The sequence below is a fragment of the Eleutherodactylus coqui genome, chromosome 9 (genome assembly GCF_035609145.1).
Source record: "Eleutherodactylus coqui strain aEleCoq1 chromosome 9, aEleCoq1.hap1, whole genome shotgun sequence".
Classification (NCBI taxonomy): domain Eukaryota; kingdom Metazoa; phylum Chordata; class Amphibia; order Anura; family Eleutherodactylidae; genus Eleutherodactylus; species Eleutherodactylus coqui.
In genome coordinates, this window is record NC_089845.1 from 111,437,904 (window position 1) to 111,463,088 (window position 25,185).

The 25,185-nt window shown below is 41.7% G+C and overlaps 1 protein-coding gene across 1 annotated transcript in view; it reads right to left on the minus strand.

Annotated features, from left to right (window-relative positions):
- The window catches only part of LOC136578686 (lipoxygenase homology domain-containing protein 1-like), a 325,705-nt gene that overhangs the window by 181,724 nt on the left and 118,796 nt on the right, over nucleotides 1-25,185 (minus strand). The window contains exon 18 of the mRNA XM_066578875.1: nucleotides 24,097-24,183. Coding sequence (XP_066434972.1) covers nucleotides 24,097-24,183 — 87 coding nt within the window. The remainder of the gene's footprint in view (nucleotides 1-24,096; nucleotides 24,184-25,185) is intronic.

Here is a 25,185-nt window from a genome sequence, read left to right on the forward strand (position 1 = left end):
ATATTGATTCTAGTTAAATCCAGCCCATAATTATAAGCATTTTTTGTACTTACTTTTTGAACTTACTTGCATTTACTTATTGGAAAAAAAGTTCTATCTCCAGATATTACTGGCGTAATGTTGGAATAGCGCCACCTGCTGTTTTTATTGAGGAGTCTTTCTGTGTCCATGGTCATGTGCACTGTTTTTTTTCGTTTCTATTTCTCGCGCTTAGTGATGACGCTGGTACCTGCAGCCCATGAACAATGATAACTGTGTATGGGCTGCGGGTCGCATGCCTCCATTGACATAAACAGAGGCCACCTGAGTGGATTCCATGATAAAATAGAGCATGCTGTGATGTTTCTTCCGTTCATGGAATACACAATTCACATCCATGAGTGTGCCTTTCAATGCCCGCGTTTTATCGTGGGTAGTCCATGTGAATGCCGATTGTGGAATCCACAATTCAAATACGGTCATGTGAGACCCGTCTTAGAAGGAACTGCTCCCCCCACACCAGGGATCCCTACACAGTGAAGTAGAGAGGGAACCAAAACCGATGATGTGGAACAATTACTGAGTTGGACACAAACTAGAAACAAAATATTCTAACATTTGTCTTGAAATACCTGGGAAGAGAAAGATCTTTCAGGGTGCGTTGACCTGCAGCTGATTTGTTACGGATTTTATGTAGCTGAGAAGATCCACAATAAGAGCTCCCACACACTTGCAATTGCGTTTTTTGTTAACGCGATTGTCAATGGGACTTTCTAATGTTAAAAATGCAACACAATGCACCAAAAACGCAGTTGCGTGCATTGCGCTTTTTTACAATAGAAAGTCGCATTGACAATCGCGTTAACAAAAAACGCAATCGCAAGTGTGTGGGAGCCCTTAATCCCCATCATTTGGTACAAATTTTGATGCGGATCTGCAGTAGATTTTACCCTTTTAATGGAATTCAAATTGAAGCAGTAAAATCTGTGAATCTGCACCAAATGACAGGGATTTTGTTGTAGCTGTTCTACATGTTTTTTCAGGTGTGGAAAATCTGCAGCAAATCAGCTACGTGTGAACACACCCTTAAATGTATCTAAATAGGAAATGTGTAGAATTCGGAGCTGGATTTAAGGGGACATATTATTTCGGAAAACCCCATCCTGCTGTAGTAAAATAATAGAATATATTCTCACCCTTCTCTGTTCCTCCGCCACTGCCAGCTCTACAGCCCCTGCTGAACTTGACTTCTGGGAGGGGAATGATGATGACATGACAAGGGGCTATGTCAGTGCTGCAGCTATTTACTGGCTGAAGGGAGCTGGTGATTGGCTGCAGCGGCCTCATGGGATGTCATCGCTGGCTCCCTGCACCTGGTAGTGAAGACCGACAGGGACCAGAGACGGAGAACAAGACAGCGTGCATTCTTTTATTTTACTACTGCAAACTGAGCAAGATTTTACAGAGTACCATGTCCCTGGATAACCCTTCAACTATTAACAATATGTTTCTTGAGAAAAACCCCTTTAACCCCTTAGTAGCAAAGCCTATTTGCGCCTTAATTACCAGGCCAAATTTTGGAAATCTCACAAGTGTCACTTTAACATAGAAGAACTCCGTAAAGGTTTTGCATATCCAAGGGATTCTGACATTGTTTTTTGCCACATATTGTGCTTCATTTAGGTGGTAAAAATAGACCGATATAATTTATGCATATTTATTAAAAGCGCTAAAAATGGGAAAATTTTGAAAAGATTTTAATTTCTTCACAATATGCCAAATATGTGCAAACATACTGTATAAAATTTTGATAAGATATATATTTCCATCTGTTTACTGTATTCTGGACGCACATTGGAAAAACTTTCGTTTTTGTTTTTTTAACGATTTAGGAGACGTACAAATTTAACATTTGTTCTTAACATTTTGAGGAACATTTTGTTTTCCTGCACCAAGCCAAGATTACAAAGGCTCATAGGTGTCAGATACCCCCACCAATGCCCCGATTTTAAAAACTACACCCCTCTTTATATTTACTGAAGGGTGTCCTATGTGTGAGTATTTTGAACCCAGGGTTTCTTTTTAGGAGTTAATGCAATTTAGAGGAGAAAAAATAAAATTTCATATTTTTGAAATTGAAAATTTAAAGACATTTTTTTTTCGAAAGTGCACATAAAAATGAGGACATGCACCTCAAAATGGATACTCCTGTTTGTCCCGTGTTCAGAAACATACCCATTGTGGCCCTAATCTTATGCCTGTATGCACAACGGGGCCCAAACCAAAAGTAGCAGCCGGTAGTTTTCAGAATAGACATTTTGCTTGAGGTGTTTAAGGCCCCATTGCCCACTTGTAGAGCCCTTGAGTGGCCAAAGCGATGGAGAACCCCCACAAATTACCCCATTTTGAAAACTAGACCCCTTAATGAATTCATCTAGGGGTGCACTGCATATTCTGACCACACAATTTTTGAATGAATGTAAGCAAAGCAGAAGGAAAAAAATTAAGATTTTTGTTTTTTGGCAATTGTGTCATTTTAAAAACAGGAAAAACAAATGGAATGTGCGCCACAAGGTCCTGTTAATCCCTTTTGAGAAAGGTACCAAGGAGGTGGTACTGAAACGCGTTGTCCGCTCTACACGTGTGTGTTGCACACATACGGCATTTGTGTTTGGAGAAGTCCGCTCTACACGTGTGTGTTGCACACATACGGCATTTGTGTTTGGAGAGGGATAATAAATCTGTGAAGAATCTTTCTTATACATTGGTCGTAAGATTGGTTTTATCATTTGGAGTCTTCACTACAAGGAGGGGGATTCTGCATTACATACCCCCCTCCTATAGAGTAAGTGTTTGTTTGCCATCTTACTTATGAAATAGAGACAAAAAAATCTTTTTATTCTCACCATCTCTGGCAGCGCAGAGTTTTTTTAACAGTCTATTGTTTTCTTATTTTAAAAACAGGGTTTTTTTATATACAGCACACATCTGAATGAAGCCTTTCACCCCAAAATGAATCCCTATGCTTGTCCTGTGTTCAGAAAGCATACCTATTATGGCCCAATATTATGTCCATATGCACAACGAGGCATAAACCGGAAGGAGCATCAAACTTCAACTGTCTTAAATTTTACGTGATCGCCGTTATCCGTTGGATAACGGCGATCACGTGATGAGAGACCACTCACCGTGGCCCTCGGTCACTGCTCCAGGCTCTCGGCTATCTTTATTAGCCAGGAGCAAGGAGATTGTAAATTTCCTAGGCCCTCCCCAGCTTCTGCGCTTGCGTCCACCATTTTGGCGATGGGTGCATGTGCAGTAGATGAGGAAAGGTCCGCGGATAAAGATCCCATTAGGGGAAATCACCAGAGGCCTAAGGTAAGTAATTTCACCTCCCCTCACAGATCAGATCCGTGATGGGAGGTAAAACTTTAACTTTTTTTACTTTTACGTGATTGCAGATCTTCAGTGGATAGTGGTGATCACATGACCAAGGACCCCTGTAAAATCTCCGGGCTCTCGGCTAAGTTTGGTAGCCAAAAGTGAAGAGATTTTATATTATCCTAGCAATCTCCTGCTTTTGCGCATGTGTCCGCCATTTTGGCAATTGGTGCATGCGCAGAAGCCATGGTAAGGTCCGCGGATAAATCCGGGAGCCTCAGGGATGTGATTTCATCTCCCCTGACGGATATGATCCACAAGGGGAGAGTTAACAAACTTTTTCCTTTTTTTTTTTTACATTTTTTCTAACTATTACATGATCACTGTTATCCATTGGATAACAGCGATCATGTGACCGGGAACTGCATACAGTGGCTAATGGTGACAGCTCCGTGCTCTCAGCTACTCATACTAGCCGGGAGCAGGGAGTTTTAAAATTTCACAGGCCTCCTGGGCTTCTGCGCACGGTGTAATGCCGTCAGGCATGCATGCGCAGACACCAGCATCAGGTCCTGGAGGACAAGAATGCCACAGGACATCACGGAGGATGGAGGTGGGGGGGGAGGGGGAGTATACTCAGCTTCCCTTATAGATCCGATCCATAAGGGGAGCTCCGTAAGGGGAGCTGAAACTTTAACTTTTTTAAACTTTCCATTCACTTTATTGTGATCGCCAGCATGGTGACTTGCAGCACTGGGGTCCTGGGTTCAAATCCCACCAAGGATAACATCTGTATATTCTCCCTGTGTTTTGGGGGGGGTTTCCTCTGGGTGCTATAGTTTCCCCTCACACTCCAAAAACATACATAAAGATAGGTGAAAAGAGCCCCCAATTGAGCTAGAACCCATTATGTCCCATTTATCAGGTGAAGTAATATGCATACGCCATATACATAAAGGTGATTATTGTTTCCAATACGCCATAACAGCAGGAGTGTCAGGAACCGGAACTTAGCCGATCAACTATTGATGACCTATCTTGAGTATCCATCCATAATGTGTTAAAGGGGTTGAAATAACTTTATTTACTCTTACTAATACATTTTGTTCAAAGATCAGCAGCCATTCTTGGGTCAAATATAATGATAATAATGATGTTTGCTACACTTTATACTGTAAACATACTTTTAGGGGACTTGTACGCAGGCCTTTAAAAAGTTGCTCCTGAAGGTTAAGGGCGCAACTCGGATCGGACTTCCCGTTTGCTGTCTGATGTGTAGGACACCGGATCTTGACATGTGTTATTCTCATCCGATTACCAGACAAAAAAAGGGCATGCTGCAACGCTTTTTTCACTCTCACTGTTCAACTGAGTAAAAGGAAGGCCGTGTGAATCCACATGGGTCCTATTTCGGTTTGTTTTAAAGTCTGAAAATTGGACAGAAACACATGCGCCTGTACCTTTAATATAATCATCATTATACCTAGATAGTATATTGTTTCCATGTCACTTGGTGCAAACATAAATACGGTACTGGAACGCTTTAGATGATCACTTTCAGTGAATAGAATGCGACATGCTATTGATAAATATGCAAATTTAAAATGATTTCAATTTTTAACCCTTATCAAGCCTGACATTCATTATCTTTGGCATTGACTGTATCAACCATCTTTCAGTTTAAGAACTCTAGATGAAAGCTTGAAGACTTTTCCCCCATGTAGAATATCTATGGTATGAGGCTCAATGACTACAGAACTTTGAGATGTGTGCTGCAGACAGTGAATGGAAAGACAAGAGAGTAGCGAGGAGGCATTTCCAATGATCAGCACATTAAAGACGACTGACAGTTCCACTTCATTGCTGTAGCAGTCTCCAGCAGAGAGAGCAAGCAGCGCTCTGCCTGAGATGAATGCCACAAGTGACTTACAGGAGTCTATAGGAGAAGTTTTCATTACTAGCACTTGACTGGAAAAAAAACCCTGAAAACTATACTTCATAGTCTGCAGTACAAAACTATTGATTTGTTTCTATGTGAATCGTGACCCGAATAGTGACACCAAGAATGGGAATTGGGGATTTGTTGTAAAACCAGTGGGCAGACCAACAGTGAGTCCAACGACCAACAGGCTCTGACTAGCCAACAGGGGAACAGGTGAATTTGCAGAGGGCCCTAAGACAGGAATTGTCCCCCACCCCTCCTAGAGGGGTACGTAGCATAATACACTTTTTGCAGTATTTTGGCCAGCCTGTATGTTCATGTAGTTTATTATAGAGATACATAAGCTGGCTGAGGTGACAACTAGGTGAATTGGAGGGTTGTCCAGTATCCACTCTGAAGCCTCTTAAGGGTAAATACCACACTGACATTTGGTTTTATGCAAATTGGCATGATTTTCAAATTGATAATAGCCATATAGTTTAATAGGTAAAACTGTTGTTTGCCTGCAAAACTGCACAGCCGTTACATATCTGTTCGAAATAATTAAGAAAACTACATGTTGATACAGCTTTCCTCCATGTTGTGGGCATTATATGTAATTTCACCTTTCACAGCCTTAAATGCCACCTCCGGGTTCTGCATATATTGGGTGAATGGGAGTCCACCAATTCCTGCTTACCACATTCTTCATATACCTAAAGGGGTTTCCACGCAAATGCTATCGATGACTTACGCTGAGGATAGGTCATCAAATAGTTGATCGTCTGAGACCTGCTACTTGGGACCTCAGCTCATCAGATGATGGGAAGCCCGCTATCACTGCTTCAATACCTTGGGGGTGGGCAGGGAAGCAGTTGCCTACAACTCCTGTTTAGTGGCCAGCACTGCAAATTGCAAGTGCAGCTGTCATTAAAATCCATACCTGCAATCACAAGCATTGGCCACTACGCAGGAGTCGTAAAAATTGCTTCTGCTCCGCCCCCTGTGTTTTGTGGTGCTTAAAGTGGGTGACCAATCAGCTGATTGGTTAGAATTAGAGATGAGCGAACGTACTCGGTAAGGCCGATTTCGCAATCGAGCACCGCGATTTTCGAGTACTTCACTACTCGGGTGAAAAGATTCGGGGGGTGCCATGGGTGAGTGGGGGGTTGCAGAGGGGAGTGGGGGGGGAGAGGGAGAGAGAGAGAGCTCCCCCCTGTTCCACGCTGCTACCCCCCGCTCCACCACGCCACGCCCCCCCGGCAACCCCCGAATCTTTTCACCCGAGTAGTGAAGTACTCGAAAATCGTGGTGCTCGATTGCGAAATTGGCCTTACCGAGAACGTTCGCTCATCTCTAGTTAGGATCCTGTGCAGCAGACCCCAGCCAATCAACAACTGATTACCAGGGCTGGGGATAACCCCTTTAAAGGGGTTGTCCCGCGCCAAAACGGGTTTTTTTTTTTTTCAACAGCCCCCCCCGTTCGGCGCGAGACAACCCCGATGCAGGGGTTAAAAAAGCAAACCGCACAGTGCTTACCTGAATCCCCGCGCTCCGGTGACTTCTTACTTACCGGTTGAAGATGGCCGCCGGGATCTTCTCCCTCGGTGGACCGCAGCTCTTCTGTGCGGTCCATTGCCGATTCCAGCCTCCTGATTGGCTGGAATCGGCACGTGACGGGGCAGAGCTACCAGGAGCCGCTCTCCGGTACGAGCGGCCCCATTCAGAAAAGAAGAAGACCCGGACTGCGCAAGCGCGTCTAATCTGGCGATTAGACGCTGAAAATTAGACGGCACCATGGAGACGAGGACGCCAGCAACGGAACAGGTAAGTGAATAACTTCTGATAACTTCTGTATGGCTCATAATTAATGCACAATGTACATTACAAAGTGCATTAATATGGCCATACAGAAGTGTATAGACCCACTTGCTGCCGCGGGACAACCCCTTTAAGGATGTGTATTGCCTGGAATATTATATTACCCCTTTAAGTTGAGTTAGGGCAAATGTAGCCACCTTTCTACTGAAGTGTATGGAGTAGGCAGTGGCTGGGAGCTATACAGTGGGCCCCCAGAATGAATTTTACTGGTGAGACCTAGGCACCCTAGTCTATTACCGCCGACCAATCACACTTTTATGAAATGCTAGCTAATATGCATAAAAATTGATTGTGGGGAAAAAACTTATTTAGGGCACATAAAAATAACTGATGCAAATACAAAGGCACAACTATGGCTGATGTAGAAAAGAGCATCTAGTACTATATTGTAAATGTAATGTGGAGATTAGGGAATAAATACTGCAGGGTGGATATATACTTATGCTTTCTTAGCTACTCCCAGTATACAGTTGGGTAATCATTAAATTGCATATTGAAACCAAAGTAAATTTCATCTACATGTCCAAGGTATGTTATGGGTTTCAGCAAATAAAGCTAATGAATGTAAAATGAAAAGTTCTGCGCTTAAGCATTTTTTTCTTATCAATTCTTCATATTTTTCAAATGCTCTTCTTGTTATCATTTCATAGAAATGTTCATTTGTTGAAAGTTTCCTATTAATTGCCAAGCAAACAGAAATCCTGAAGACTAAGATGGATTACTGCAGAAAGCATATTGGAAAACTTTTCATTATACAAAAAGTTAATTCGTTTGCAAAACCTTACTGCTAGAGATGAGCGAGCATACTCGTTAAGGCCATTTACTTGAAAGAGCATCGCCTTTTTCGAGTACCTGCTGGCTCGTCCCTGAAGATTAGGGGGGGGGGGGGGCGCTGGGGTAAGTGGGGGGGTTGCGGAGGGGATTGGGAGGGAAAGAGATCTCTCTCACTCTCCTCCCCGCTCCCCCCCCCCCCCCCCGCCCCCACCCCCCAAATCTTCAGGGACGAGCCAGCAGGTACTCGAAAAAGGCGATGCTAAAAACCATGAGCAACTTTTTTTTTTACTTTTCTTAGCATATATATTTCAAGACGATATTACATTTACATGTATTTACATTTTGGTTATAGACTGAAGACTCTTTTTAAGTATTTGCCAAAATAAAGTTGCAATAAAATATTGGTTTGTTGAGCTCAACACTTCCATAAGTGACAGTTCAAAGACATATTTTAACTGTTACACTGAATGATTATTGTTCAGATTCGCGCTGGATTGTGGGAACGTGAACGATATCGTTCAGTGAAAGTGTCGGCTGTGACTGAATGATGAATTATAATTTGTTTCTTGTTTAGTTTCTGCAGGCATAAAAATCAAACCATGATTGGCCCGTGTAAACAGGCCATTGTTCATCTATGAACGACGGCGTATTTGCTGTGAATAGAGGCAAGTGACCGGAGCAATCTCCGTCTGGCTCCGCCTCCATTTACCGATCTTCACTCCTTTGTTAACAGGAGCGATTATTACTGGGGCGACTTTCAGCAATCCTTACATCGCAAGCACTATTTGAAGAGTTAGGCTACAGCACTAACACATCTCAACTGTAATGGCCCTGGCCAGGCTAATAATGAACTACTAGAGCCTTTGGAAAATAGTAGTTTGCTTCAAGTATCTTCAAAAACTAACTATTATTACTTGTTGGCAAATGCCCAATCTATGCTCAGGTTTTCTAAATGAAGTGCAGTCATCATCATCAACACTAAATGAAAGGATTTGCATGCAAAACTGGGTAATAACATGATCATTCAGTACATATCCAAGATACACGATACAAAATCAAAAACAGTCATACCAGCTAAGTAGCAAAAAGGTCTTGGCATCAAGATACCACAGAAACAGAGTAATGGTAATAAACCTCTCACAATGCACTAAGCAGTAAACCTGGAGCTAGCAGACACAATGGAAAATAGGATAGTTAAATGGCCCATTTACACGTAACGATTGTCACTCAAAATGAACTCAAACAGAAAAAAGTGAGCGATTGTTGTTAGGTCTAAATAGAAGCTAACGACATAATGACTAACAAGAATCGAGCCCTTCTCGGCAGTCGTTCAGTTTCAGCTAGAATAAAAATCATCAGCGTCTCGTTCGCTTCTTGTTACGTTTCAAGATTCCCCACTCAGTGAAGCAGTGAACGAGAAGTGAGCGATTCTCAAAGATGATCTGCCTGTCTAAACAGGCTGCAAGATTGTGAATGAGTTAGCGGTGACATCACTCACTCCTTTAAACGAGAACCGACTGGTGTAAAAGAGGCAATACATTGTACCAGGTGATATTGATTTGATTAAGATGTAAGCTATATAAGTGTATGCTGCCTTCTATAGTGGCGCCTGTGTTACTGGAGGTAAATTCAAACTGCTACGGAATTTGATATTGAGTGCCGCCTGTTCATTCTACTTTGTGGTTACTGAAGGGAACTCTCGACTTCACAGAGTAGGTTTCTCCCACATGCCGTATGTGGTACAGCAAAGAAAGAGAGCTGTGAGGAGGTCTGGTCTGCAAGCTGCTAAGGTTGGCCAACGCAGAAAGCTGGTTCCACATGACTGCATAGAATTTGAGTTGTGAAGCTAAAGCTAGAGGAGATTGACCCGATTTGTTTCTGGTAAAGTCAAGTGTTGCCCCCAGAAGCCACAACCAAAAGACTTGTGATGGAGAAACTGTTACCGAAATTGTTGTTTACCACTGCTGAGTAAAGCTCCTCGTGTAGTGTCCTTGACTTGGTACACTGCATAATTTATGTGGTCACTTCTTAAATAGGAGTATATGTTTACACATGTTATTGGTTGATTTGTTGCTTTGTAATTCACCCTGTGCTCTATTTGCTGACAGACCTCACATTGTTATTGGCTTATGTCATCACCTACCAACAGCTTTGGGAGTGATTAGCCAGGTAGTGAGAAGAGTTAGAGAGCACTTGATTGGAGGATAAACTTTCCGCATGGGTTAGTTTAGAGAAGATAAATAAAAGGTAGAGAGGGGGTGGAGTAGAGAGGAGAGATTTCTAGAAGAGAGAGACAAGCAAGGAAGAAGAGAGTTGGTGTGAGAAAAATCCAGTGCGGTGGGATGGCAAAAGTGTGAGTACAAAAGCCAGAATGTATTGAGAAGAGAGATAGAATAAGAGAGAATTCATGTACTGCCCGATTTCCCAGATAGCACCAAACGCCAAACTAGAACACCATTCACACTGCAGCATTTTCCTGCAGCCATTGTTTGGGAGAGAGGGGGAGTAGTGGAACCACCGCTGCTGCCATTGCTATCACCAAAACATCTCCGTGGTCTGTGGGCGCCACACTTGCATCCAAGATATACTCTCGACCCAGTTCTGTACTGCCTACTTCTTCAACCACCCTGCTCACAGGACTTCTTCCAGAGATTCCCGAGCTCAGTACATGTATCAAAGGTGGGCCCTGCTGCATCAGACTTGGCTTCTAGTGTGAACACTGCCACCGAATCCAAAAGACCAATCTTGACATAAGTTGATCAAACACGAAGACAAAACAAACTAGCATTATATAAAAGTTGTATAGCAAAAGTCACCCGACCTCCCAAATGAGATCCAGGTATTTTGAAAACTGATATGTTCATATGGTCTGCTAATCCAATAATAAAAGGAATAATTCCTCCCATCTGATGATATCTGATAATCTTCCAGCATCCTTAATGCCAGTTTAATTTACTTTACATGTATGCAGCATTTATCTCGGCTAATTACAATAACTCCTATGCAGTATGTGTACTTCACATTTCTGTAAAGAACAATCTTAACATTAAACTGTGGGTATCTCTGTCAGCATAAAATAAGACATCTAAAGGCGCAGAGGATTAGAGAACTGTAGATAAGACGACATACAAATTACAACTATTGTTCTAATTCCCATTTCTAAGATGTTTAATATTCACAGTACTTTTCCTCTGTGACCAAACCATCCAGAAACCAATGGAGAAAACAGCTCAGAATGCAAAAGGAAACACATGCCGCGTCTCCTAATATAAATAGCCAATTCCAACTTACTGTACCTAGAACAATGAAGAAGTTAGAAATGTTTCATTGCTTAAAAACATAACACACTGAGGCCCAAGTACGTGATTGGGCCGGGACAAGGGGCTTCTTACCCATTTTATACTAGGACCCAGTCTGCTTATATAGAACATATCTATGGAAACATACATATAATGTATAGACGTACTGTATATAATAGAGCGCTCTTGTTCTTATAACTACCTATAAAGACAGACAGCATAGAAATAAAGATATACCCTCAGTCACGGCCGGGACAAGAAGTAAGCAAGGGCAAGTGCCACAGAAGGAGCGCAAATTTACACAATTATACACTTGAGCCATTACTGAACCGGCCTAATTAGTCTCCAGTCATATCAATTAACACTGTGAAATCCCAAAGTTACGTGCACGCTTTTATGCAGATGGGGTGTGCTTTTTTTGCACTCCCATAAACTCATATGGTGCCCTGGATGTGCAAATCCACACAAAAATAGAGCATATAGTGTATTTTTTCCCCTGACGGACATGCAAATAATGCTGAATGCGAGGGTGCCCATTGAAATCAATTGGTTCTATTGACATCGGTTTGCAGGAGTAATTTTGCTTGTGCAAAAACATGCGCAAAATTGCCCGTGTGCAGGAGCCCTAACGCAGCAAATACGCATGTTACATGCATATTTGCGGTGTGCTGCGTATTTTACGTGCGTGAAAAATGCATATAATATGCAGGTGACATAGGCCCTGTGACTGAGTGAGCCCTAAGACAGTGTTATACACCTGTGCTAAGGGCTTGTGTTGGGCAAACTGAACCAACACAACCCTGTTTCGGGTATAAATTTGCTAAAAACTTGGTTTGGGTTCCTGCCAATTTGACCCAAGACAGGTTTCCATTGGTTAAGTTTGCTCAACACTAACCCCAGCCCACACATTAAACAGTTGATATGTCTCCAAAATGCAATGAAATAGATATCTTTGAAGAAAAAAAAAGAAATAAGAGCCTAAACTTTCAACTAAATCAGTGCTTTTGAAATGTAAGATGCCAATCAATTGTTGGTGAGACGCAGCAGGTGAGGCAATTTTTTCTGAAGTGATTATATGCTGCACGGACCTTCCTCCGGCTGCTCCGGTCTTTGCTTCAGCACTGTGATTGGCTCTTCATGTGCTTATTTTATGGTTACACTGGGTTCAAGAGACAATTTAAAGATAAAAAAAAAATGAAGCATTTTTTAACATTTTGCTATGGACTTTATAACCAGGCATGATCATGATTTAGTGGTGATACCCTTAGTGGGAAAAGATCGAGTATCCATGAACTAAAGTATCATCATATGATAGGCATACAAATTCTGTAATTACAGTAAAAGAAGGCAGAGCAAGAAGAGATGAGCTCATCGCTACAGATTCCTTCTCATTCACCAACATCAGAGACATCTAGTGGTTCGCTTTATAAATACCAGCACTCATTCCACTGTCTCCCAGTAAGAGACGATTTGATATCTTTAAGATGAAATGCCGAAAAAAACATTTCATATATATTATCGGAAAAAAGAAAAGCTTAGGCTTTCTTCACATCTGTGTCAAACGCTACGGTTTGAGTCTCGAGTGCCGATCCGGTAGCAGACATTGTTCTATTTTACCGATGCTGGTCAACATGATGGAAACTCAACGGGTCCTATTATGGTCAGTGGGGTTTTTCAGGCACCGCTTCTGACCCGCTGCTTCCATTTTTTTGTTGTTGTTAGGCTTGTATGAACCGAACAACGGAAATGAAACGGCATTCATTATATATTATTAAGCTGACTGAACGTGACGTGAGTTCACAGATAGAGAAGTTATTGCAGTATAGGCAGAGAATGTGTTTTACTCTCTTGCATTAATCAACTGGCAGCGTAATGACAATTTTACAGCAGTTTATAGTCTGAAAATGAGACTTGAACAATAGATTGTCATAAAACAGTCTATTACCTCTTGATGCAAGCCACGGGGAATTTATTGTAAGTAACTCCTGGCTGCCCTGGTGTATTTTCGGAGAGCTCCCGTCACTAACAGAAGTGAATCCAATAAAATCAATATATTAAGATATTGACGTTTGTGAATATCCAGATTTACTATAAGAATTACCTCCAATCTAAGAGTACACTTTAAGCGTAGTGTGGGACACTAGTAGTTGTGAAAACACAATGGACATAGAAGTGTCACTTTTATGACTAAGAACTGTTAAAAAAATAGCATAAATTAGCCCAGTAGAAGTCTTTTACAGTATAGAACTAGTCTAAGCTTTTACAACAGAGATCGCTTAAAAATATATATGTAATTTAAATGAATGAGTTGCAGCCAAAGCTCACACATTATCAACAATAGGCAATAGCAAGTTTGATTTAAGTGGGCAGATTATATGACAATAGAAAAAAAGTTTGAGTGCAATCGCCACTTTCACCCAGCAGCGTTCTGGTCACTATTTCCCAGGTGCAAGTTGAGGGGTAACTGGTGAATGGTGACCATAATACAATACATCTCCACTTGTCTTTCAAAAAGGAGTTTTATAGGGAAGCTACAGAAATACTAAACTTTAGGAAGGCAAAGTGTGATCGGCTTAGTGATGCCCTTAATAGAGTTGAGCGAACGTACTCTGTCGAGCTTGATGCTCGTTCGAGTATCAGCGTACTCGATGGTGCTCGTTACTCAAACGAGCATCAAATTGTATTCGACTCCGCCCCAGCTTTTGGCTCCTCCCCGCGGTGACATGCCTGTTTTGGCCCCTCCCAGCCGCAGCGCGCGTCATTGGCAAATTGTCTGGCAGGAAGGAGAGAGAGAGAGAGAGAGAACGAACCAAGAAAAAAAAAAAAAAGCACGGCAACTGGCGGGTCGCATACAAAAATACTCGAGTCTCCCATTAAAGTCAATGGGGTTCGTTACTCGAGTAGAGCTCTCGAATTTTACGAAAAGCTCGACTTGAATAACGCAGACCCCCAGCATTTGGGTGCTCGCTCATCTCTAGCCCTTAACCTTACTGACTGAGACTATGTTCTCAAAAATAAGAATACAAACAATAAATGGGAAGTGTTTAAAAACTTCCTAAATACTTACTGTGAGCGGGTCATACCTTGCTATAATAAAAGACTTAGTGATAGGAGGAAACCAATGTGGCTCAATAAAAATGTAAGGGTGCCTGTCCACAGGCGTGATTTTACCACAGGCTGAAGCAAGCTGAAGCTTTCCATAGCATTGCTATGGAAAGTGCTGGCCCCCTGTCCACGAGCGGAGAATCATTGCGATTCTCCGCTTGCGGCGAGCAATTCGCAGCATGCTGCGAATTACCCCGATTCTCCGCGGTCAGCCTATCTATTAGATTAGGCTGACCAGCGGAATTCGTCTGAGGCTCCTGCTCCCAGGCGGCGGCTCCCGTTGCGGAGATCCGCTGCGGGATACCGTGGACAGGGGGCAACTCCCGTAGACAAGGGGCCTAAGGGGGGCAGTAAACAACAAAAACAAACCATTTAAACTACTAAAACCAATAGGCAGCAAAGAAGCACTAAAAACCTATAGAGGAAAAGTTAAATTATGTAAAAATTAGATAAAAGCAGCAAAGATGGAAACAGAGGGACTTATTGCCAAGGTAAGTAAAACTAACTGATGGCATACACCCATAGTTTTAAGGGAATTAAGTAATGTGATAGATGGACAGTTGCTTCTTATATTTACATAATTCACAGAAAAAGAGGCCAGATACAAGATATGTACTACAGGAAATGCTCAATTGCCATTTGACCTGAAGGCATGCAGTAAGCCAGACTGCTAAAAAAGAGAAGCAAAAATGTTCTGTGAGTTATGTCTTTGAGCATTTTTCCTCACCTCTGTGATTTTCTTATATTTAAGGACTCTGTGGTGACGTTGCCTGTTCCAGTGGATTGGTGCATCGCCAATATGGTGCCAATATTCAAAAAGGGGTCAAAAAGTGAACCTGGAAACTACAGGTCGGTAAGTCTTACTTCTATTGTGAGTAACATGTTTGAAGGGTTTCTAAGAGATGCTATCCTGGAGGACCTCAAGGAAAATAGCTGCATAGCGCCATATGAGCATGGGTTAATGAGGGGTCGCTCCTGTCAAACCAATCAGATCAGCTTCTGTGAGGATGTCAGTTCTAGACCGGACCATGGAGAGTCACTGGATCTTGTGTATCTGGACTTTTACAAAGTGTTTTATACTGTGTCACATAAAAGGTTGTTATATATAATGGGAATGCTTGGTCTGGGTGAGAATGTGTGTAAGTGGGTAAATAACTGGTCAATGATAGAAAGCAGAGGGGGTTATAAATGGTACATACTCTGATTGTGTCACTATTAGAGATGAGCGAGCACCAAAATGCTCGGGTGCTCGTTACTCGGGATGAACTTTTCGCGATGCTCGAGGGTTCGTTTCGAGTAACGAACCCCATTGAAGTCAATGGGCGACTCGAGCATTTTTGTATATCGCCGATGCTCGCTAAGGTTTCCATTTGTGAAAATCTGGGCAATTCAAGAAAGTGATGGGAACGACACAGCAACGGATAGGGCAGGCGAGGGGCTACATGTTGGGCTGCATCTCAAGTTCCCAGGTCCCACTATTAAGCCACAATAGCGGCAAGAGAGTGGGCCCCCCCCCCCCGCACTGTCAGCATAAAGATCGTTCTCCTCTGCCACAGCTGTAACAGCTGTGGCAGAGAAGAACGATGTTTGCCCATTGAATTCAATGGAGCCAGCAATACAGCAGGTTCCACTGAAAGCAATGGGCTGCCGGCGATCGCGGGATGAATTGTCGGGAAGGGCTTAAATATATAAGCCCTTCCCTGCAATTCATCCAGAAATGTGTTACAATAAAAATATATACCGGCGTATAAGGCGACGGGGCGTATAAGACGACCCCCCAACTGTCACCTTATACGCCGGCAATACAGCGGAGCAAAGAATAAAAATCATTACTCACTTCACCGGGCGTTCTGCGGTGCTCCTGCAGGCTGTCGCTCCCTCCTGGTCCCTGGCAGAGCATTGTTTCTGGACGCAGTGGTTGAAATCCCCGCCTCCAGAAACACACGTGCCTTCAGCCAATCACAGCCATTCAATGACATCATTGTAAATGTAATATATCACTATTTCTTAGGCTTATTCCTTTACCTCAACCCTTGGTATTTTGTCAGGTTCAATGGTTAATATTTGGGTCCTGCACCACTTGAGAAAGGGAGATATCTTTAGTTATGGTCAGAAACGTGCTACCTTTATGAGATCTGCAGGTTTCAGTTTCCCAGTTTATATCCAGATAGTTACTGCATTGTGATTTGCCACTTCATCTATTTGCTTAAGTTTTAGATTTTAAGTGGCTTCTGTTATATTTAGTGGCTTATGGAAAACTCCTATGAGGATTTTATTATTGTTCTTCCCTCCATGATTTCTACTCATAGAGACTCCACATGTTCATCCCCCTCACACATACCTTCCAGTATTATGGTCTTTAAAGCCGCCTGCAGATGGGCGGGTCGGATCCAGCGGTGAGGATTCTCGACGCGGGACCCAGCCCGAGCATCTTCAGGGACGAGCGCGTACTCACCCGCGGCTCCGGCTGTTTGATGCGCATGCGCAGACCGAAGCCGGCGGTGGGTGAGTGAGGTTTCTGTGCAGGGCTCGAAATAGAACATGCCGCGGTTTGTTTGCCGTGTGAGATTTCGCTCGGCCAAACCGCGTCCGTCTGCATAGGATTGCGTTTGTTAACACAAAATCCTATGCAGGCTTCCAGCGGTGGAAATCCCGCCGCGGAATTTCCGCTCATGTGCAGGCGCCCTTAATAGGACTTTACATGAAGACAAACCCTTTCTCTTTTCTGTTTTTTATGACCTCTTCTGAACAAACTATAACCCTGTACGTTAATCGCCCATTTATAGCTTTCCTCCAACCAGGTCTCAGTTATTCCCACTATGTGATACTTTTCTCAGTCATCATTAATCCTAATTTGACAATTTTATTGGTCAGACTTTTAGAATTAGTCAGCATGCAGCTTTAGAGGATTTTTTCATTTTAACCTCTTAGCAACATAGGGCATAAATTTACATCCTGTGTGTTTACAATTTGTATGGAGGGGGATCAGGAGTCAATTCCCTTCCATATAATGTGGGTGCTGTCTGTTTCTCGCAGTTGGCAACTGCCAGGAACAGCCGCGATCAGTGTTAATGGTGATCGCTGCTGTTAACCCTGTAGATGCTACTGTTAGTTCTGATCAGTTTTGAGAGGTCATGTTAAGTCCCCCAATGATGTTGTAGGGTGCTATTTGATTGCTATGGAAGTCTACTGCCTTCTTAAGGCTCTCAGCACTGCCATAGCTGATTGCCTATCAAGCCACGCCTCAGGCAGATAGAGAGCCTGCCAGATTGCAGTATAAAGTAATACTAATACCATGAGACAATTGCAAGTCAAGCTACCCTATGGGGACTAAAAAAAAAAGGTAAAAGTTTTATTAATTATTAGAAAAAATAAAAATACCTTTTTCTGATATTTATAATAAAAAACATTTTGTATTGCAGTGTCTATAAAAATCCAGTCTATCAAAATAACACATTATTTATCCCCAAAAGGGAATGCCAGAATTTCACTTTTAGTCACTCCATCTTCAAGAAAAAAATGTAATAAAAAAAGTTGTATGTTCTCCAATATGGTAGCAATAGAATCTCAAGAATGTCCCCCCAAAAATTTGCCCTCACGCAACTATGTCGGCAGAAAAATTTTAAAAAGTTATATCTGTCAGCAGATGGCGGCGTTTTTCCAACAATATTTTATTTTTTTAAGCAGTGCAACAAAAAAAACCCTATATAAAAATTTGGCATGGTCGTAATTATATTGACGCATATAATCAGGTTATCATGTCATTTTTGCTAGAGTGTGTATGTATGTGTATGCCATAAAAACAAGGAGGCCTCCCCTTTTCTCCAATGATAGTGGAATTTTTTTCTTTCCCATTTCACTCCACTTAGAAATTTTTAGAAAGTTTTTCAGTACATTATGTGGTACATTAAACAGTACAATTGAAAAATACAAGCCCTCAGACAGCTACGTTGATGGATAACTAAAGGAGTTTTGAAAGTGAGGAGAAAAAAACGAAAAAGTAAAAAAGGACTGCATCCTTAAAGGGTTAAATGCGTAGTATTATGGGCTCTTAAATGTGTCAGTAGGCTGTATCCCTACACACTCTGACACTTAACAATCAGCGCTCATATGTCAAACTATATATGAACACACCTTAATAATAAATGAGATGGTAATGCTCAGCTGTTATTTTATTTTTTTACATTTCCCAGAGGAATAACAGAGGAATGGCACAATGCAGGGCATTAGAAAAAAATGCTACAGAATGGTTATATTATGGCTTCTACCCTTTACAAGGATTTACTAAAACAAGAAATAGCTGAAAGGTTGTGCTTAAGCTTTATCGACATAAACTGGTCTCATCATGACAACCCCCGTCCGTACGCCTTAGAGGGGACTCATTACTCCTTATACCCCTCTATTAGTCAAATTAGAAAGAAACTTCAAAGTGTAGCTCTGCTTTGGCGGACTGGATGCAACCCCCCAACATCTATCATCACCAGGAGCTTCCGCCACTATTCTCCAGATGACAACCCCTTCAAGGTAACAAATGCAACATGTCCTTAAGGTATTAAAGTGCAAACAGTTTAAAATAAAAAAGTTACATCAAGTTCTAACTTGTTCTCTCGTTCTTCAGTGCGTTGATGAACAAAACGAAAACTACATTGAACATTGCACTGTGTGGCCTTAACAGTCAGCAGTCTCAAAGCACAGGAAAATGCCAGACAATATCACTGAGCATTTCCTCCCAAACCTCTCAAGTCAAGAATCTAGAAATTAAATTAGGATAATGGAAAGTTCTCTTCTCTCTTTCTTTTCTAATTGCTTCCTCAAGCAAAGGGAATTCATTGACACCCTTCAAATTATCATGCGAGATTTATGGCATGTGGTAATCAAATGGACTGTGCAAAATACAATAGAACATATGGCACAAAAAATCATGTGGGCATAATTAAAATGACTTAAGTTCTATTCCATTTTGATATTCCTAAAGTACACAGATTTAAAGCAACCAGATGGTATAATTTGTTATGCAAAGTGGTTCTTGCTATCAAGCTGCAGAAATGTTACTTCGGTCAGAAAGTAAACAAGTGAAGAAAAATATTTGCCGAATGCCCGATCGTAAGCAATTTACATAAAAAACCCAAATAAATAGCATCTAAATAAATACACAATCCCCCCCCCCCTCCCGTATACATGTTCAAAGGTCATAGCCAAATCTGTGTTTTACGAATGAGCTTGTAGTCATAGCAATGACTATCATGCCTGGCAGCGCACTACAGTCAAGAACTATTATATACCACAAAGTCCCTATAAGTGGCTTCCCAACAGGGCAGCACAGGTCACATCCTTTATTCCAGCCACCTATGTGGCAATATATTAATCAAAGGACTGAACATGCCGAACAAAACTCAAAAGCATTAGGTATAATGGCAATATCTCATGTGAGCAATATACTGCATATAACAATGACTGGTCAGGGACTAAACCATGAGTATGTAGAAGTGGAAAGCAAAGTGGGACTCCAAGTGCAGATCACTACAGAGAATAACAGATATGCTGAGAAGAATGTATTTTTATTTCATGAATGGATGGGTCTCTTCAGCAGTCTTCATTAGTTCTATAACAAACCTCAAAGGCAAGCACATTTTCGGACTCTGTTTTATGACACCGCCATAAATGCATTAAAATCTGTGCCAAGATTGCGCTGTATGAGCAAGGATAGAAAATCTATTGGCGTTCCTAAAAGGGTTGTACAGACAACAACTTTTTCCAACACTTGGGGAAACATAGTAACCCAATCACAACTAGGATTATAGCAAGGTAACGCAATTATTTCTACATATGCAGCAATGTAATCCTGCTAGTATACAATTCAATTAATTTGCTAATGTTTGTAAATTGTATATAGCATGTCATTGTTAAATACATTGGCATGTGAAGTCTTTTTGGTTGGATTGAGGTTTCAGATATAACTATGGTATAGCGACCTAGGACATCCAAACCACTTCTCTGCAAAAAAGGATAAAATAGTTGCTGGGATTTCTTTTATAGAACTGTAGTACCCGAGAGTTACTACAGCACTTTTATGGCCACTTCCTATAAATAGGTGTATATACCTTTAAATGTATTGTTATGTGTTACATTTGTGTGCTACTGCAACCTAACCCTGCATAACTCCAACCCAACGCCCCGCCATGCCTGTCAATCACCCCTAGTTGACACAGGGATTGGCTAGTTAGCTAGCTAGTTGATAGGGAGCTTGTGATTGGAGGATAAGGTCTCCGCATGTGTTGGGTGAGAGTGATGGTATGAAAAGAGAGAGGGGGTGGAGCTAGGGGGAGGATGGAGTAGTAAGGAGAGGCTAAGCCTAAAGGGTGTAAGTCAAGGAGGAGAAGAGAAAGCAATATCTTGGAAGAGCCAGTGCGGTGGGAAGGAGCAAAGAAAAAGTGTGACTACCTAAAGGCCTGTTTGTGTTCATGGACCAGAGGGTCAACAGAGGAGAGAGGGAGAGAAAGAGAGAAGTTTAGCTAAAAGAAGTGTCAGCAGCAAGAAGATAGAGCCAATAAGCAAGAAAAAGGAAAGAAAATCCTTATAGTCAATACCAAAAAGTAAAGCTGGAGTGTAAAGTCAAGAGGACAAGAAGGGGAATTTCAAGCCCAAAACTCCCAAATCTAGCAAAAGAGCGTTTCTATTTCAATTGTTATCATCTGCAAGTAAACGTAATTCAACCTGTGTAACTGCTGCAAGGTAAAGAACTCTCTCTCTCTCTCTGCAAATAAAGTGTGCAACTGTTTTACCATCTAATCCTGTCTTCTGAAGTCCCTTCCCACCACCTACTACATCTGTACTGATTACCCCACAACACTTCAGGAGGAAAAGGACATTTTTCTTTATTTTTTTCCTTTTTATTATAATTTTGTCCGGAGTAGGTTTGGGCCTACATACAGACTGGAGTCATGACAAAACACCATCTTACCCTACCCAACCCCGTGGGATGCACCCCACTAGGGATTGACAGCTTACCCTTCCTAACTTCACAGGTAACCCCTTGGGATAAGAACTGCCAAGGCATAATATCTATTGAGCACTGGTGTAACACCATGCCAAGAGAGGAGTAGCGGTCCACCGTGACTTCCATCCTTTGCTGCCTTGTCCTCGGAATGGCCCATTGCAGAACCTCAGGGTACAACCGCTTGTCATAAGGCAGGTTGCACTTCATTACCCAATTAGAATTTTCTTTTATCATTTAAAGTTTTATGTAGTTCAATGCCATATGTTACATGTAAAAGTCACTTCTTAAGAGCGCAACTTAATAATAAATATACTGACTGGTTGGGCCCTATAACAAATCTTTCTTTGCTGCCTAGAAACTTAATGAGTATATTCAGGAACCCACCCTATACAGAGGTTCATTACATGTTCTGCAATAAACTTATTATCTTCCTCTTCTCACTTGTGATTTATCAGTAATTGTGTATTTCTATAACAGAAATCAAGTATCTATGCAGTGTCCTCCTAGTTAGACTTCTGTTATACACTGCAGCCAATTAGAGGAGGCAGAGATACAGGGGGAGGAGAGAACAACCACTTGAACCAATGATGAAACAGAGGTGTGTCTCAGACTCCCCATAGACACTCTAGATAAACTGTAGTCCAAGCTCACAGCTCTGCACTAATGAAGGTGATCTAAAAAGCAGCCACGCAGCAAACACTGAGGAACATGAAATACAGAAAAGCATCACCTATAGGTACTGACTTATACGGAATTTTTACATGCATAGCTGGATATCTGCCTTAAAGCTGCAAGAGCTACAGTGATTTGTGGCATGAACTTTAAAAGCATTAAGAACTCCTGCCCTAGAGGAATTACAACTAATTTGGCAAAGTCACTGCACATTTCTAAGTTCACACCGGAGAGTATGGCAGCACCAGTCAGTTGAGAAGGAATTGCTTATTAGTCTTTTCAAAATAATACATTATCTTATATGTCATACGTGAACCTTCCTTAATTCCTTCCTGCAAAAGACTTTATTATAGCACATTTTGGTTTTATAGGATTTTTCAGAGGCTTTGTTAGCATATTCTTCTCCCTACTGAAACTATAGTGGTATGTTGACGAATATACCTTGTCGGCTCGAATAACTCATTTGATGAATTTAAGGGAATGTGATAAGGATAGAAATTGCTGAGACGTAGGGACTGCATACCCCTTCAGGAATACAGCACAAAGCTGACTTTCCCTCCATTCTTCAGACAAGAAAGGACTTAACCTGCTTAGGCAGTCAACGTGGACGTGGGAATATAAAGTATGACTGTGCAATGTTATTATCCCTGTGCTAGCTCTCCAATCCTTCATGGCAATAAGGCTGCTATTGTTCTGTAATCCAGGCTGCCAGAAGACATAGCTTTCATAAGCAATAAAAAAGAGCAGCACAGACTTCCTAGGCCTTGTGTATTTGTCAGAGGGTCGGCTAAGACAAAATATGACATATTCTCCGAGATTAAACTTCCTTCGAGAATTATGGCCTTTTGCTTTCATTAGCTCAGCCAACAAAAGACTCCAACAAACTCCGCTAAATAATACCAAACCTTTCTCAAAGCAGATGGGTTACGTAGAAAAATATCATCCCTCAAGATGAGCTAATGAAAAACACAAGAAGGATTGTTTTGCCGTTTTCTAGTAGAGGATGTAATGGATCTCACTTTTTCAGGTTTGTCAGAACAGCTCAGTTGTTTCACCAAATCTCAATTCGGAGAGTATCCTAGTGTGGCGTCTTGTTCATTCTTCTTGTTTGTCTAGGGTTTTAACCCTTTGGCTATCTATGAATATTTACACAACTTTAAAGTCTACCATTTCAATGAAAGGCAGTGCATTACATATAAAATATGCAAATGTAGATTCTCTTTAAAAGCATGCTCCATTTTATATAATTGTTACTCATTTGCCTCAACACTCAAAGTACTGATCCTTAGTAATTTGGTCACCAAGCTAAGATCATGGGGCCTATTATTATATGAATTTAGCTTTTCTTGTCTGCTGCATGTAATTGCTACTTCTATACTAAACACCAGGATGAGAAACTCAAAGCCATATTCATCCAACATAATCAGCCCACACCTTGGACAAAGATTCGGACTGTATCAAATTTAACGCGGGAATTGGAAATCAGAACTTGGTACCAAGACTAAGGACCTTTCACATAGGCTGATAATCAGGGCTGAGTGTTCTTCCAAACACTAATTTCCCCAACTGTTGGGCCATATAAAGGAAACAACAGTCAGCTGATGAACAACCAACTGCTTATTTGCTGGCTGATCGCCCTTTATGTGAGCATGAAAATGCTCCCTGATTGGTGGTACATCTTTACATGTCAACAGGGAGATACACAGAAGACCTGTAGGCATGAATAAGTACATTAGTGACTCTTCAACCCCTTAGGCCAATTCTTGGTCCATGTAAATGAAAATGAAACAAGTGTTTGTTACACTTGCTGAAAACTCGGCCCCCGTAAAAGGACCATTATGATAATCTGGCTGTGCTAACGACCACTGACGTATAATGAGCATGCCGGACAGCGCTCACCTCCTCTGTCTACACGGGCAATTATCTGCTATTTTTCTTCTCTTTTCAGTCTTATACCTGCATCTCATGTCCCATTCCAATCACCTGTTGTCAGCACCATCCCCAGGATGGATAGTCTTTCTTTTCTCCTCAAAATATACTAATATAATTAATAGCAGATTGAAAATTATTACTTTGTGAAAGCTTACTTGTTTCAGCTCCCATTCAGGATGATCTCCACTTCCATCATGTCCTATCCTGATCTTGTAAAGTTTGCCAATACTTGGTATTTCCACCTGAAAATGTATGTAAGATAACATATAAGATAACTTAGTATTCAGGTTACTTTGCGCAAAAGTAAAGTTTTCTGTAAAACTGCAAATGATCTTAATGTTTCTCAAAGGGGAAAAAGTTGCAAGCAGATATTTGTACATAGGGAAGCATTGCGATTGTATGACAGCTGTGACTATGGAAAAAGTTCCCTTCTTCCAATATTGCATCGTATTTTAAAGTTAAGTCGTACTGTCACACTAAAAAGGCGCCGGATGTAAAATGAGTCTGTTTAGCATTTTTTTACAGAACGAAAATTAACCAGAAAATATTGGGAATTGAAATGGCTGCTTAATTTGGCCACTTCTGAATAGTATTTATACTCCAACAATACAACAGTCTTCTCTGGCGAGAGGTAGAACATTTCTCCAATACAAACCTTTTAGTCACTTGGTGTTCAGTCCTTAGCCTCTCTTTAGCCGGTCATTCATTCGGCGAGAGCTGCTTGTGATTGGCTGGGCACCTCAGCCAATCACAATCAGCTCTTTCAGCAGTCGGGGATTTTAAATCCACACCTGCTGATAGATCAGCACTACAGAGATGGGGACAGCGCAGAGAAGACGCGACTGAGCCCCGGCAGCTGAGGGAGGCGAGTATGTATTTTTTTTGTTTTTTACACTACTTTTACTGGTTTTTCAGGGAAGGGCTCATATTGACAGGGACCCGGCAGCAGGATCCTCTACCGCAGCTGTCATGTGTGACAGCTGCGGTTGGGAATTGAAGAATTCCTCTGCTGCATCTGTCACAGATGTGGCAGGTGCAGCAGCGAGGGAATCCTTTTTACTAGCAGGAATGAAGGAAACATCTGCCGCATGCGACAGATGTGTTCTGCATCCCCACAGGGGACACGGCAGCTGCGGAGAGGTAAGTTTTTGTTTTTTTTCTCACTAAAACTATTGTTTTTCAGGGAAGGGCTTATATGTAAAGCCCTTCTACGAAAACAATTTAGGGGTGCCGGCAGACGATTG